Here is a 15,932-nt window from a genome sequence, read left to right on the forward strand (position 1 = left end):
GTTGTCTCCCTTCGCTTTCAACAAGGGGTGCTGGCAGGATTGCAGCTGGGTGTCGGCCTTCACCTCAGCTAGCCGGATTCTGACCTAGAAGCCCAGCTACACCTCGCTGCAACCCCCAGCTCCCTCAGGCCTGGAGGAGCAGGAGCCAGCCCAGGTGCAGCTCTCAGCACCCTGGGGCAGGAACACAGGGCTCTCCTCTCACCTGCAGCACAGGACACGGCCAGGGGACACACCCACATCAAATCACTGCCTGCATACCTTTAATGACCCACATGGTTGACCCAGAAAAGCCGGTTGATGTAATCTTTTCGAATTTCAGTAAAGTTTTTGATACTGTCTCTCCCAGGATCCTTCTGGACAAACTGTGACAGTGGTCACAAGGGTCTTCAGGGTGAGAGAGAGGCAGGAACGTTGACCTCATGCTCAGAAGGCTTGATTTTATTATTTTATGATATATATACTACATTATAACTACACTAAAAAGAATAGAAGGAAAGGTTCTCAGAAGCTAGCTAAGCTAAGAATAGAAAAGAATGAATAACAAAGTTCTGTGTCTCAGCAGAGAGTGAGACCCAGCTCTGCCGTGAGTGGTCAGTAAATCCAAACATTCACAGGAGACCAATCACGGATCCACCTGTTGCATCCCACAGCAGCAGATAACCATTGTTTACATTTGTTGCTGAAACTTCTCAGCTTCAGCAGGAAAAATCCTAATGAAAGGATTTTAATGAAAAGATGTCTGTGACAACTGTCCATCCCAGAGCTGGATAAACACATCATGGGATGGGTGAGCAATGGGCTCATGGGTCAGGCACAGAGGGTGACAGTGACTGGGGTGACATCAGGCTGGCACAAGTCACCAGTGAGGTTCTGCAGGGCTCCATCCTTGGTCCTGTGCTCTTCAACAGCTTCATAAATGTCTTGGATGCAGGACTGGAAGGGACACTGAGTACTTTCACAGACGATGCAAAACTGAGAGGAGCTGCTGACTCCCTCAACCACAGACAGACCTCAGGAAATCAGAGGGCTGGATCATCACCAACCATATGCAGCTCAACAAGGGAAAGTGCCAGACCCTGCAAGGGGGATGGAGCAGCCCTGGGTGCAGGGCCAGGCTGGGGATGAGAGGCTGGAGAGCAGCGCCCTGGGAAGGGCCCTGGGGGTCCTGGTCAGTGCAAGTTGGATCTGAGTCACTGCTGGGTCCTGGCAGCCCCAAGGGCCACCCTGTGCTGGGGGCACCAGGCCCAGGGAGGGATTGTCCCACTCTGCTCTGCCCTGGGGCAGCCTCAGCTCCAGTGCTGGGGGCACTTTGGGCACCACGAGATCAGAAGGACCCAAAGGTGTTGGAGAGTGCCCAGAGGAGGGACACGGAGCTGGGGAAGGGCTGGGGAGGAGCCATTTGAGGAGCAGCTGAGGGCACTTGGTCTGTTCAGCCTGCAGGAGACTGAAGAGAGAACTCATGGCAGTTACACCCTCCCTGTGAGGGGAACAGGAGGGGCAGACACTGATCTCTCCTCTGGTGACAGTGACAGCCCCGAGGGAATGGGCTGAAGTCATGCTGGGGAGGTTGGGGCTGGGTGCTAGAAAAAGGCTCTTCCTCCTGACAGTGGTCAGGCACTGCAACAGGGAATGGTCACAGCACCAAACCTGACAGAGCTCCAGGAGCACTTGGACAGTGCTCTGGGGCACATGAGGTGACTCTTGGGGATGGCTCTGTGCTGGGCAGGGAGTTGCACTTGATGATCTTTGCAGGTCCCTTCCAACTCAGCATATTCTGTGACTATGATTACATTTTCATCATTATTTATTCTTCTAAAGTTGGTGTCTCTGGAGCTGACAAACTGTCACTGCTTGTAACAGTTCTTAATTGGGATAATTTTATCATTCCTATTGTACACAAGAAGCTGGTATTTGGCAAACACTAAAGGTTAAATTTGTACAATGCTGCTCTCGTGCACTGGAAAATCCTAAGAAACCTCAGAGAGTAAAGCTGCTGTGTCCTTACAGCCACTGCAAAGGGGAACAGGGCCCACAGACTGCTGCTGAAGGCCACAGACTTTTTTCTGATGAACACATGGAGCCCCTTTCTACCTCATCTGCTTTCTCTACTTTTACAGGGCAGCTTGTTGTTTACCTGCTGATAGCACTTACAGCATCAGTCCTGGGAAGCAAAAGCCTGCAGTTGCCCTGAATTTATGCAGCAATAAACAGGGAATTCAAACACAGGATCAACCATGGTGCAGCTCAGGTCCAGGGAACTGAGTTCCTTTGTGCAAAGAACAGCCAGGGATCAGGCTACTCATCAATTCCTGTGCTACAAAAGATGTTTAGGTGTTGGATTATCTGGACAGCAGGTCCCCAGCACATTTCTGTCCTTAATTCCCCAAGGGAAAAGCCACTTGGAAAACTTCAACATAAAAAAAGCACCAAGGGATGGGCAGGATGTGAGTGTGGAAGCATCAAGAATCTTGGTTTCTGGAGGGTGAAGGGGAACTCAGAGGAGCTGTGGCTGTCCCATCCCTGGCAGTGTTTAAGGCCAGGCTGGACAGGGCTTGGAGCAACCTGGGACAGTGGAAGGTGTCCCTGCCTGTGACAGGGGTGAACAAGAGGAGCTTTAAGGTCCCTTCCAATCCAAACAACTCCATGGTTCTGTGAACTCACCGTGCCCAACACGGAGAAAATGGCTCTGCCTCCTGCAGCAGCCCCTCTCTGCAAACAGATCCCATGCTCCTGCATTCTGCTGACAGCTCCTGCACCTGCACCCACAAACCACTGAGCCCAGCATTACCCCAGGTACAATTCCCCCCATTTCTGCCTGAGCTGGGATGAGGCACAGGTCCAGCTGCTCCCTATCCTGAACAAAATGGCTCCAGCACAAAGAAGAAATTTTGTTACAGATGGACAGGACACATCTGACCCTGGCTGGGTGGGCTGAACACCCTGTTTAGTTACTCCAGGAACACACTGGCCCTGTTTCTCTCACTGTTCATCTGCTCTCTTTATTTCTACCTTTCTGCAGACCTGGGTGAAAGGAGCCCCCTCCCACAGCACAAAGGAGCTCATGGGCACTAAACCCCCAGAGTTCTGCACAGCTTCTCCTGACACAACCCCACACTGCCTGCCAAGGGCAGCCACCCCTGCCTGCTGCTCCCTGTGGGAAGCTCACACCAACCACAGCAGCATGTGTGTGAGCAGAGCCCCCACAGCCCCACGGCACAGCCCTGCCCTCCCTGCCAGAGGCCAAGAAGGGAAGAGGAACTCACAGGCAAAGCTGGGAGCCTGCAAGAGCCCTGTGAGGAAGACCACAGCTCGTGGGTGCTGCAATGCTGCAGCCTGGGAAGCACAGGGAAGTCTCCAGTACCTCTGACACTCATCCCTGCCCTCCCTGGCAGGTGACAAGGGAACAGCTCCGAGCCACACAGGCTCACACATCCTGGCAAATGTCCTGACTGATCTGAACAAACACCTTGGCCCTGGGAAATGAGCATGATCAGGATTGTGCTCCCGGCTTGGATCAGGCTCTCAGCAAACTTCCAAGTGTTTCTTGATTTGCTGACAGCCAGGGGAAGCTCCCCTGAGGGGTCCTTGTTCTTATCACCACTTCCAAACTAATTTAAGTTTGTGGTGACTGGGAGCCACTCTCAAATACCCTCATTTGAAAGAGCATGCATCCTTCATCCTCCTTCATCCCATGCAATGGTTTTATCTGGGGACAACCCACACCAAGTGGAGTCAGAGCTGGGAACACAGCAGCACATGTCCCAGCAGGGATGGCAGCACGTCCCCCACAGCCACACAGTTGTGCTGTTACCTCCAGGGAGGAAAGCTCTGGCTAAAGTGGAAAAGCTCCAGTGAGCAGAGTGCTGGCAGTGCTGGTGCCCATGGCAGGGCTGGGCAGCAGTGCCCCTGAACAAGGATGGACTCAGCTCCTCATCAAGAACTCAGGGTCTCTGCACCAACTCCTCCAGGCACAGGGCAGGGAACAGATCCAGGTCCCAGTGAAAATGTTTTGCCAGGTTCGGGAGTGGGAGCACACAAGAGAACAGTGATGGCAGCACGGACACTCCCCTGGCATTCAAAATGAGGTTTGGGGGGTTGGGTTGGGTTTTTTCCTACAAGTGCAACAGCCACAGACACTTAGAGAAGCTGCACAGCCCTTGGGCCAAGCCAAGCTCCCCTGCTCATCCCCAGCTCCTGGAGGACAGCTGGGTTTCTCTGGAATGGATGCCTTGAGAAAACAGTTAGCAAAACCAAAATGCTAGAGAAGGCATCCTGTCAGAACTAAACCACTTCCCACCAGGCTACAGGAACCCCAGCCCAGAGCAGGAATCAGCACAGCTGCTCAACAGCAACAACATCAACAATTTAATTGCGTTAAGAGACAAACATATTAACAAAATCCACATTTAAATTAAAAAAAATTCCTTGTGCCTGGGCACCTGAGCCAAGCCACTCTCTGTTCACAGCTCTGTGGTGCTGCAGAGTATCCAGAGAGGCTGGGACTGCTACTGGGAGTAACTGCTGTGTAACCTGGCCAGAGCAGAGAGCTGCACGGCAGCCACATGGGAAGGGACATACAAAATAGTTATGAAAAAATATCCATTTTAAATAAAGAACTTACAACAACTTTATAAAAAATATCATGGTTGTCATGTCTCAATTCTAGGAATTATTTTTGAACTCTCAGCATCCAGTTTTCCATCTCACACCACCTCTGCAATCTCTCCAGAGAGCTCTGTTCCTGTCCTGCTCAGTCCAAAGTACCTGAAAATGGAAAAACACATTATAGTCTCAAGAATTAGAAGTGCAATTCTGTGAACAAATAAACCTTGTTTACAAACTGGCAAAAGAAAACTTTAAAGTTTAAGCAAATCACACATGAGTAAAACCAAATCTAGCAAAAAAACCCCAACTACTGCACGTGCCTCAGGGTCCAGCTGAGCCATTCCAAGCCACACCAGGAATTACTGAGGATGTGGAAACAGAGAGCTTTGCAAATGATTCAGCTCTTTCTCTCCTAAGTAGGTTACTACATAAAATACTGAAATCAAGTAGAAACTCACCTTCCAAAAAAGCAAATTCATCAATAGCTTCAATGGCATTATCTGAAAAGCAAATTGAGAACAATTAAAATAGATAAACTAACTCCATATTTGCATATGTTTCAAACTGCAGCATTTGAAATTACATCATAACACAGTTACCAATGTCAAAGATATTTATTCTGGAGATGGTGTGTGAAATTATTAGTGTAGTCTTTGGTAGAAGTTTTTCTCTCCCCTCTTCAGGGAAAGAAAGAATAAATCCATAATTACTTCAGCACCTCCAGACAGGTGGGCAAATCCCCCATTGGAGCAACTCTTTGCTAAGAACAGCACAGAACATGCTCCCATACCCAGGTCTTTTCTTTGCAGGGTTTTCCTTTTTCCTTGCTGGGCATACATGTAAGCATCTTTGGCTATGGTTTCAACAAACAGCTCCTGCAAGGCAAAACGGGACAGGTTCACACAGGAGAGGACAGAGAATATCCTGAGGAAAAAGAGAGGTCCTACAAGGCTTCAGGATTAGATCAGAATCTTCATCCTAACATTACCCATTCCTTGTAAGCAGGTCTGAAAATATCAAAGGAAATGGCTGGGCAGTGATGCCCAGGACAAGCAGTGAGGGAGAGAGCTGGGAAGCTCCCACAGTCTCTGGGAGACCCACTGCACACCGGGGCTCCCAGGGCACCTTCTGAAGGGGGAAAGGTGTCCTGTGCTCAGCAGATGAATCATGGAATCCTTCAGGAGGAGAAATACCTCTAAGATCATTGTGTCCAACCATCGGCCCAGCACCACCTCCACGTTCACCCCCATCCCCTGTCCCCAAGTGCCACATTGTTTGAACAGCTCTAGGGACGGTGGCTGCCCCGGGGAGCCTGTGCCAGAGCCTGACAACTCTGTCCATGAAGGAATTTTCCCAATATCTTAAACCTCCCCTGGCGCAGCCTGAGGCCATTTCCTCTTGTCCTGTGCCTTCCTCCGTGGGGGAAGCGACCGACGCCCCCCGGCTGTGCCCTCCTGGCAGGGGCTCTGCAGAGCCACAAGGGCCCCCCGAGCCTCCTTTGCTCCAGGCTGAGCCCCTTCCCACCCCCTCAGCTGCTCCCGGAGCTCCAGCCCCTTCCCCAGCTCGGGCCGGCCGCAGCCGCCCCGCGGGTCCCTGAGAGAAGGAAAATCCTCCTGGGCAAGACGGAGCAGCATCCCCGCAGCGACCCGGGCCCAGGAGCCGCGGGGCCGCCCCTCACCGTGGCCCGCGCCAGCACGAACACGGCCTCCTGGCTGGCCAGGGTCACGTCCGGGTCCGCCTTCACCAGCGCCTTCACCCGCGCCAGCGGCAGCCGGGCCAGGCGGGCCGGACCCGGGCCCTGCTGCCCCGCGGCCGCCGCCTCCTCCCCGGGCACCGCCGCCTCCGCGGGCCCCGGGCCCGGCCCCGGCACGGCCGCCGCCGCTGCCATCCCGCCCGAGCGCTGCGCCTGCGCGGGGCCGGGCCGCGCTCGGCGGGGCCCCGCTGCATCCTCGGCCGGGCCCCGCGGCTCTGCCGGCCCCGAGCACGGCCCCTCCTCCTCCGCTTCGGGCCGGCGCCAAACAGCGGGTCCTCTTCCCCTTCATCCCATCCCCAAACGGCCCCTCATCCTCCCCTTCACCGTGTCTCCTAACACAGCCCGCACAGCCCCATCCCGGTGTTCCCCATCCCGGCCCTCGGTGCCTCCCTGCCACCCCCGTGCCCCAGCACAGACAGGGACACTGTGCCAGCCCCGTTGCAGCGGCAGGAGCAGTGGGGCAGCTGGGGGTGGCCCTCGCTGCTGTCTGTCCGTGCTGTGCCCCAGAGTCAGCTCCCCGTGGGTCCCCTGTGGGACCTCCCAGCACCCCGTATCCATCCATCTTCAGCTGGTGGGATCAAGCCCTCCAATGCTTCCCAGGGCACCCACCACCCTCCACAGGACCCCCAGGACCACCTCCCTTGGCTGCCCGCCACAGCCTTCCCCAAGTCCTCAAACTGTATCTTATTCTTAAACCATCTGCAGGCAGGAGCCGCCTCGGGCACTGCTGGTGGGGCACTGTCCCAAAGGGCTGCAGGGACGCACAGATCCTGGAGCAGGGACACCAGCACCAACCTGAGCCAGAGCACCCCTGCCAGGGTGTCACACCGGCCCTGCCTCAGAGGCAGTAAACGGTGACACCAGGACAGTTGGACACTGTGCTGGCCCGACACAGCACCCTGCGTGCACAGCTTTCCCTTGCTTCCCAGAGGAATTAGGCTTTCTAGCCGAGCTCATGTCCCCCTGAAGAGCCTGATTCCAGGGAGCCACAGGCCCTCACGCAGCTTTTCTGTGCTCGCACAGAGCTCAGCTGTGCACCCTCTGCACCTCCCCACCCCGCAAGTCCTGTGCAGCTTTGAGACCTGACCTGCAGAGGAATCCTGGCCCACCATGGACAAGGACATTTCCCACCCTCCTGCTCCCATCCCCTCGCATCCTGCAGTTCCCAAAACTGGGGCTCTCCTCTTATGGCCAGCAGGACTTGGTGGGCTGCACGTGTCAAACAGCAGCAGAGCCAAACCAGCAGTGTACCAAGAGCTGCTCCTCCTCCTCTTTCTCCTCCTACTTGTGCGGTCTCACCAGGTCTCATCAGGCAAAAGCAACTTCCTGGCATTGCACACCAGCTCCTCACCAGCTGTTAGGAAAGAGCTGCTGGTTTCAAGGGAGGGCGCCTCAGAGAGTCTTGTCCAGAATGCTTCAGGTGGTCTTCAGCAAGGAGGTGAGCACACAGGAAAGCATCCACTGATGGAAGATGGTGAGTGACAACCAGACCTGGGCTATAGTGGACATGGGGATGGGACACTGGGCCTGGTTGGAATGGTTTTGGGGATGTCCTTGTGAGGGGCTGGATCTGGCCAACAACCTCACCCCTCCTGAAAGGCAAAGTCCTTCTGTACATCTGAGCTGGATGGAGCTTCAAAGGTATCTGATCAGTTTCTGGGCTTGGAGGAAGTTTTGCTGGGTGAACTTAGGTTGAATATAAACATCTGTGAAAGGAGAAGGCCACACTCCCACCAAGTCCAGGAGAGCCCCCACCAGCACAAAATGGATTGGAAAACCTGGAACTGATCACAGTGATGGCAGTGCTGTACATCCAAGGGCTCTGAGCAAGTCCCAGCTCATGGAACAGGCCCAAAAATGATCATTACAAACCACCAAATCATTCAGGTGTCAAAAATCCCAACAGCACGTTTGGGAATCTGGAAAACATTGATTTTTCACTAATTTGAGTGAAAGCCCCAGTGCTGATATACAGGAAATGACAAATTCATGCTGCTTCAGCACTGCTATACCAAGTGCTGCATTTGAGGGTTTACCAGGAAAACTGGGGTGTTTTCCTGGGGAACTTGCACTTTTGTAGGTCTGTATATATACATTTGATTTATTATGCCTAAAAATATTGCATCAGCTTCTCTCCATATCAGCCTTTCCCTTTTTTTTTATTTTTTCTCTGAAAAAAAAAATTATGCAATCACAAACCCAAACTGAAATCCCAGAAGGATAAGAACTCCAAAACCAAAGCATACAGCTCCAGCAAGGCAGCCAGCCCCGGTGCAGAGGGACACTGTGGTCTGGGGACAGGGGCATGGGAGAAAGATGGGGAGGGTGAGGTGATCCCTCCCCTCTCACAAGGTCCATCTGAGATTAGCAAAGATGTGGCCCCATCCTGTAGCTTTGTGCCACCCCTCCAACCTGGCAGCCTTTTTGCAGGAGCCGTTCTCAGCCTCCTCCTGGCAGCGTTTCTCTGGAGGCTCTGGAGAAGGGTGAGTTTGGTCACTGAGGAAGCAAAGCTAAAGGCAGCTCTGTGCTGGAGCAGCTGTGTCCTGGCTGTGTGTGCACAGTGTGAACCGCACAGGAAAGACACATGTCAGGAAAGTAGGGCAGTCTGCCGCCCCTCGGCCTTGCTGTGTCTGCCCGCAGCCTGTGCTGGGCGAGTCCCGGCAGTGCCGTCCCCGCTTTTCCTCCAGGAGGGATCCAATGGCCCTGTGCAGCCTCCCCCACCCTTCATCCCGGAAAACAGGACCAGGGCAAGGCAGGTTGCTCCCATCTGATCCCTGGGAATCTCTGGATCTCAGATTCTGCCCTCAGGAGCTTTGCTACTGCCCTCAGGAGCTTTGCTACTGCCACCCAGTCCTGTGGAATTGTTATCATCAGGAGGGGAAGGGTTAACAGTCCCTTCTCAGTGGAGCCAGTGTCCGATTGCAGGCGGGTTGTGCAGGGTCCCCGGGGTCTCAGCCAAGGTTTGAAGGGTGTCTCCCATCTGTGACTCACCAGAGGACCACCAGACACACTCCCTTGGGTGTGCAGCAAATCTTTTGTGTTCAGCCCCGGCTGCGAATCCAGGGGATCCATCCAGGCCCTGGCTCTTCAGCCAACATCGGAGGTCACCACGTGTAGTAATGTAGGGTGCCCCTGTGGTGAGGAATGATTGGCACCTGACTCCAGTGATTCAGAGTGCTGAATAATTGCTTTATTAAAACTATATTATATTACATTATACTATACTATAATAAAGATAATGTACTATAAAGAACACTAAAGAAAAAGCCGTGACTGACTGTAGACAGTCAGGACACAGCTTTGAGTGATTGGCCAAGGAAACATAACAATCCTCAGCAGAATCAACTGAAAAATCCCTTCAGGTAAACAATCTTCCTAACACATTCCACGTGTGTAAAAACAACAGGAGCAGCAAGTAGAGATAAGAATTGTTTTCTCTTCTTCTCTCTGTGCTTCTCCAGGAAAAAACCCTGTGAGAGAGAGTGATCTCTCTCTCTCTGTTCAGAGAATGTGAATGCCACACAGTCCCTCTGATTTGATGGTCCTTGGTTGTGGACAGAGGGTGGATCAGACCAAAAGACTCCATGAAAGTCTCCTGGATGCCCTCATGGGGTAACCTGGTCCCAGTTTGATGTGGCCTCATGTTGTTTACTCAGATATATTCAGGACCTTTTTGAGCAAAGAGCTTGTGTTTTGGAGAAGACTTAGAGTGAGACCATGTTGAAGGAGTACCACATTCCCCACGGGGAATTTTGACTCATTTTCCTCCATGGTGTTTCAACTGGAACTGTTTTTCTTAATGGTTGCAGATGCCTCTGGAGGGGAGAGATGCCGTGGTGAGGCACCTTCGGGCAAAGTTCCAACAGAACAGGAAAGAACCTCCCAAACTGGGTGGCTGGCCAGAGGGTCACCCTGCAGCCTCTCATGGACCAGAGCCAGGACAGACCCCTGCCGTGGCCTCCAAGGGTGATCCTCCTCAGGAGGCCCCCTGGAGCAGGAGGGACTGCAGCAGGGCCCCTCCAGCTCACAGCGCAGGTCAGAGTTTGGGACAGCACTCACCTCACTCTGCCTGCGAGACCCCGGCGCCAGCGGTGTGTGGGAAGAAGGGGACGGCTGCAGGTGCCAACTTCCACCCAGTGCCTGCAAAGCCAGGAGGAGACGTGTTGAACAAGAGGGTGGAAGCCAGCTCTGATCCTCCCCACAGGAAGGCAGCCCAGCAGACACGGCCACCTGCCAAAGACAAGGGGGCTGCAGTGGTTCTTGCCAAAGGTGCAGCTGCTGCAGCGCCCCTGCTCGCTGTGGGCAGCCCCCAGAGGATGGAGCACCCAGCTCTGCCCAGGAGGAAGCCTCTGCCACATGTCAGGGCACTGGGAGCGAAGCCAGGCAAGCCCCAGCGCCCTCCTGATGTGGACTTGGCAAAGTTCAGAGCAGCTGCACGTCCTGGGACATCCATCTGTCCTGCCACAGAACCACCAAGGAGTGCTCAGCTGGGTATGGCCAGGCACAGAAAAGCCCCTCAGGAAAGGGCACTGCTCACTCAGGAAGGAAAATCTCCCCAGTTAGAGCCTGCAGCTCTTGGGAGATGGAAACACTGGGAGGGCTTATGGGGAGGTGGGGACTTGTATTACCAAAGGGGCTTTTATAAGCAATAGCATGAGGATGAGAATGAGAGAGAAGGAGGGCAGGTGAAGAAACAAAGTGCCCTGTCCCTGGCTGGGCATAAGTTTCCCTCTCTGGAATCTTTGTAGGAAGTAAGGTTGGAGTATGTAACATAAGAGATATTGCCAAATCCCCAGATGGCTGGAGACTGGAGCACATGGAGAAAGAAGGGCTGAGACCCAGGCTTGTTCAGCTGGGAGGAGAGGGAAGAAGGGGAGATGTCACTGCCCACAGCACCCTAACGGGGAGAAAATGGGGCCAGACTCTTACCAGAGGTGCCCGGGCAGGCCTGGGGTGATGGGCAGGAGCAGCAGGGGAGGTGCCAGTCAGAGCCAGGCTGCTGTGGTGTTTTCTCACAGCTGCTGTTCTGCTAATCCACACTACAGTGGTGAGAGCTGTTTCAAACGCCATTTCTTGCTCGGTTTCTCTAACCATGAGAGTAGACTTCCCTTCCTTTCCTATAAGAGAACTGAAAAACTGAGCTGGTCTATGTTATAATTCAAAGGTGTTATCAGGGCTGGCCATGCTGTTGTGCTGGGAGATTCTCACATGACTGGCTACAGGTATTTATTTGTCTCATGGGTCCTGAGGCAACCTGCAACATCTAGAATCACACCTTGCCTTGATTTGATCATTTTTGTTAATTTTTAGGGCACTCTTATGATTTTTAGGGCCAAGTATTTGATTGTGTGTTATTTGGTACTGTAAAGCAGCAGAGATTTGATGTTGTACTCAGGACTTTGTGCCCATTTTTCGTTGGTCTGGTTGACCAGGCTGGAGACAGGGCTTGTGATACAAATAAGGGCTTGTTAGCAGGGGTGTGGTCATGCTGGCAATCCTAAAAGGAGCAGCAGTATCTTCTGTCTGATGATGCTCCTGAGCATGTGGACATATCCAGGACTTGCCCTGACTCTGGTACATATCTGAAATTTAGGGGTTTTCCACATTCATGATACCTGTTTTGGCCTCTTCCCCTCTCCTTCCATCACTTGTCCAGAAAAAAGTAACATTAGAAATATGCAAACAGGAAAATACATATTCAGGGTCCTCAGTGAGGAACCTGATGAGCTGTGCACTGCTGTGCTGGAAGAAAATCCCTGGATGAGCTATGGAGTAAAAAACTCCTTGCTCTATCAAGATGTGTAGTCAGTTTTATCTCCCCACCTCCTCCTGCACTAAATCCAGCCCAGAGGGGCTCTCACCTCAGGGTGGCTGATAGAGCTGAGGAGAAAATATGAAATAATCCCTCCCTGCTCCCTCCTGCTCTGTTGTTTGTCACAGGTCCCCTGCAACCAGGCTGTGCTGCACCAGTGCCTGCACGGGTCCCGCTGCAGGATGCTCCGAGTGCCACGGGGTAAGGACTGAGGCAGCCCTGCTGCTCCAGGCTGTGCCAAGCCCCTGGAAAGGGCACAAGATGTGACAGCAAGAGGATGTTTGGGTTTTCCTGCCTGCTGCTGGAGCCCAGGGTGTGGAAGCAGCTCCCACGGTGTGAAGTATGGCCAAGCCTTGGGGCTGTGTTACCTCACTGTGGCCATTGCAGCTGCTGCCTGTCCACATCCAGCTGTGTGAGGAGCTGCTGGCACAGGGCACGGGGCTGCTGTCCTGCTCTGGCCCAGAGCCAGGGCCAGTCCATGGCCAGCCCATCCTCCTCCTGGCAGCCCCAATTCTGCCCTCAGCCCCACTGCAGCAGCACCTCCCGACCGCGCTCTGCCTCCCCGCAGGGATGAAGATGAGATATACGACGATGTTGAGTCTGTTGAGCTGGCCAGGAGAAGCCCAGGCCTCCTGCTGCCTTCTGTGTCCCAGCTGTCTGTGTGTCCCTGCCCCAGAGGAGGTGAGTACAGCCTGGATGCTGTTTGGGGTGAGACCTGCAGCTCCAAGAGCTGTGAGGCCCCAGCGAGCCATGGGCAGCAGCAGGGTCTGTGCTGAGCCTGCTGCTCCCCACAGCAGGGCAGTGGGTTCCTCTTGTAAATGGGCACAGGAAGCCCTGATCCCCCCACACCTGGGGGCAAACTCAGGATTTGGTCCCAGGAGGAGAGAGCTCTTGCTGTCTTTGTGTCCTGCTTTGGCAAGTGTTTCCACCTCACAGCAGCCTCATGGCAGCACTCTCCCCGGCTTTGGTTTTACAGGTGGAAATGCTGGCCGAGCCTCTAACAGGGTTACCTTGCTGGCAGCTACACAGAGGTAAAGGAGCTTTTTTACTCTTTCTAAGGGTCCCAAAATGGCCAGGGCTCCTTGCTGCTCTGACAAAGCTGCTGCTTCAGTGTTCTCTGTTGGGCTTGCAATAGGAAGGTCTGTGGTGAACAGCACAAGCTGCAGGCTGCACACCTTGGCCTGAGAGCCTCCACAGCCCCAGGGCTGGTGCAGGGAAATGCAATGGGGAGCAGCCAGCAGGGAGAAGGGGATGGGAGGGAGCAGAGCATGGGCTGGGGTCATCTGAACCTTCCCTTGGCTTTCTATGGCTGCAGGGAATCCCAGGTCTCCCAGAAGATGAAGACCATGACACTCAAGGCATGCAAGAAGGAAGAGAAGATGGACAGGGAGTTTCAGAAGAAATTCAAGGTGAGCAGCAGTGAGTGATCACTTTTCCCTTTGAGCTTCTTCTCCCCTTCTGGGAAGGGTGCAGTGCAATGGCAGAAAGGAGCTGCGCTCCTCAGGGACCAGTGATACCCAGATCACACCCTGCCTTGTTCCCCCAGGTCACACGTGCCCCATTCCCCCAGATCAGAGCAGTCCCACAGACCATTTGGCCAGGAGGAATCTGTTCTTTTTCAAGGAGGGAGAGCGGTCAGACCTGCCTGACTCAGCTCCCCATGGGCACTGCTGTTTGTGTTCCAGTTCGAAGGCAGCATCAAAGTCCTGACTCAGATGATGGTCGACCCTGCAGCGACAGAGAAGAGGGGTGGAGCGAAGAACCTGCCACTGAGACCGGGAGAAATCCTTGATGTCATTCAGTTCACAAATCAGGAGCAAATCCTCTGCCGGAACAGCCAGAGGAGGTGTAAGTCTGCAGGGGGATGGGGCTCGCCCGCAGCAGGGAGCGCAGCACAGTTTTGGGAAGAGGCTTCTTCGTGCAAACATGCCCTGACAGACCTGCTGACAGATCTCCTCCACCTGTTAGACAGATCTGACAGGTACCCTGCTATCCTGAGAAGGCTTCCACTTTTCTCTGCACAAATATCCTGCTCTTCCTTCCACTCAGCAGCAGCATTTCTGCTGTGAGCTGGGCTTGTCCTTTCCCTCTGCTAGAAGCTTTTGCAGTCCTCGAAGCCTCCAGGAATGGGCTGGAGATTGCTCAGGCAGAGGGGAAGGGTCCAGGCTCTTCCCTGCCCCCTGCCATTCAGCCTGGCAGCTCCTTCCTGACTCTGCCCAGAGCAGGTTCCTGCTGAGGGTCCAGCTGGGCTGCCCAGAGCTGGATTCCTTCTTGTCCCAGCTCTGTCTGGGAATGTGAGGTGTTGCTAAACCCCGGGCAGGGGCAGGTGCTGGGGTGATTCCTGCTCATGCCCTGGTTCCCAGCACAACCTGACATGTTTTTCGTCACTCTGTTGCAGATGGCTACGTGCCCCGGGCTGTGATGCTGCCTCTGTGAGTACCCCTTCCCAGCCCCTTATCTCCATCAGCTACAACAGCTGCTCCATGAGTGGCCAGCACCAAACTAGTCCTGGCTGACAACTCAAAACTACCCAGCTCAGGCTGGGACCATAAGCCTAACACCAGCAGGTACCCCTGGGGTGGAATCTGCCATTTCTGGTGTCAGGAGACATTCTGTCACTGGGACACTGGAAGCACTCCCCAGGCTGTGGCCCCTCGTGCGGGACCTGCCCAGACACTGCTCAGAGCTGCTGCTGGGACAGGATGAGGGTGCAGCCCCTCTGCAGGGCTGGGTCTGCAGCTCCTGGCAGCCTGGGATGAAGCCACCATCCTGAGAGGGGCCAGAGCCACCTCAACCCCAATCCAGATGGTCCCAGCCATGCAGGGAGAGCACAGCACTGGGAGGGGAAACGGGGCTGCAGGGGGACACCAGAGTCCACAGACAGGTCAGCAGGAGCTGAGACAGACCAGGCAGCAGGAGCTGACCCTTGCCTCAGGGTTGGGACATGGTGGAACATGGGACACCACACTGCCCACAGCACCCTGTCTTTGTGCTTGCAGGGACACTGACATCTATGATGACGTTGAGATTTATGGTAGGTGCACAGAACTGCTGCCATACCCCTTCACTGGCCACAGTTACCACCACACCAAGCACCAGGATTCCCCTCCTCCTGACCCTTTGCTGTTTTGCTGCCTTCCCTCTCTCTCTTCCCTCTGTGTAATTCCTCTTCCTCTCCCTGAGGTATCCTTTACTTACTCACAGTTCTCTAAAAGTCTGCATGTTCCTCTGTTCCCAATTATTTGGACTCCTCTGCAGCCTGTTCTCAGCTTGCTCCCTCCACTTGCTGCCAGCCCCAGGGCCCCTTCAATGTCCTTTGAGGTGTCCCTGATCCCCCAGAGAACTCAGACTTCCCTTTCCTGGGCAGTTACTCTCTCCTGACATGCCAACTCCATCCCTGGCTGGCAGCTGGCTCTGAAGATGGAGCTGAATAGAGACAACTGGATTTCAGCTGTGCTCACAAGAACACTCTTTCCCTAATTCTGGCAGGCTGAGCCAACCACGCTGAGGCCTGAGGCACAGGACAGCACCACAGAGACCCCAAGGGCTGAAACACGAAGAGCACCAGACACCAGGCTCCTTTTGGGAAGGAGCTCTGCTTCCTCTGAGACTGACTGCAACACCACCGTGTCCCTGCCAGAACAGAACAGTAGCATGGCTGCTCAGCCCCTGGGGCTGCACAGATCCTGTCCCATGGGGCAGGGGGCCCCAGATCCTCAAGTCTGTACACCATCACTGTAGCTCTGTTTGGTCTGTGTAAAA

General features: G+C 54.2%; 1 protein-coding gene and 1 long non-coding RNA gene across 2 annotated transcripts; one reads left to right on the forward strand and one right to left on the reverse strand.

The window, feature by feature from the left end:
• Window positions 1-4,342: 4,342 nt before the first annotated feature.
• Window positions 4,343-6,647, reverse strand: LOC128946869 (DNA polymerase epsilon subunit 4-like). The gene is given in 5 exon segments (XM_054290867.1): window positions 4,343-4,764; window positions 5,064-5,105; window positions 5,396-5,480; window positions 6,284-6,524; window positions 6,526-6,647. Coding segments are annotated over 5 exon segments (504 nt in total). The 3' UTR covers window positions 4,343-4,750.
• Window positions 6,648-14,568: 7,921 nt separating this feature from the next.
• On the forward strand, window positions 14,569-15,745 carry LOC128946925 (uncharacterized). Its single transcript, XR_008484009.1, has 3 exons — window positions 14,569-14,602; window positions 15,170-15,204; window positions 15,660-15,745. It is a non-coding gene; the product is annotated as an uncharacterized LOC128946925 (long non-coding RNA).
• Window positions 15,746-15,932: the final 187 nt, after the last annotated feature.

Source organism: Melozone crissalis, unplaced genomic scaffold, assembly GCF_028551555.1.
Source record: "Melozone crissalis strain CALT ecotype California unplaced genomic scaffold, PUWL_Pcris_2 ptg000088l_1, whole genome shotgun sequence".
NCBI lineage: Eukaryota > Metazoa > Chordata > Aves > Passeriformes > Passerellidae > Melozone > Melozone crissalis.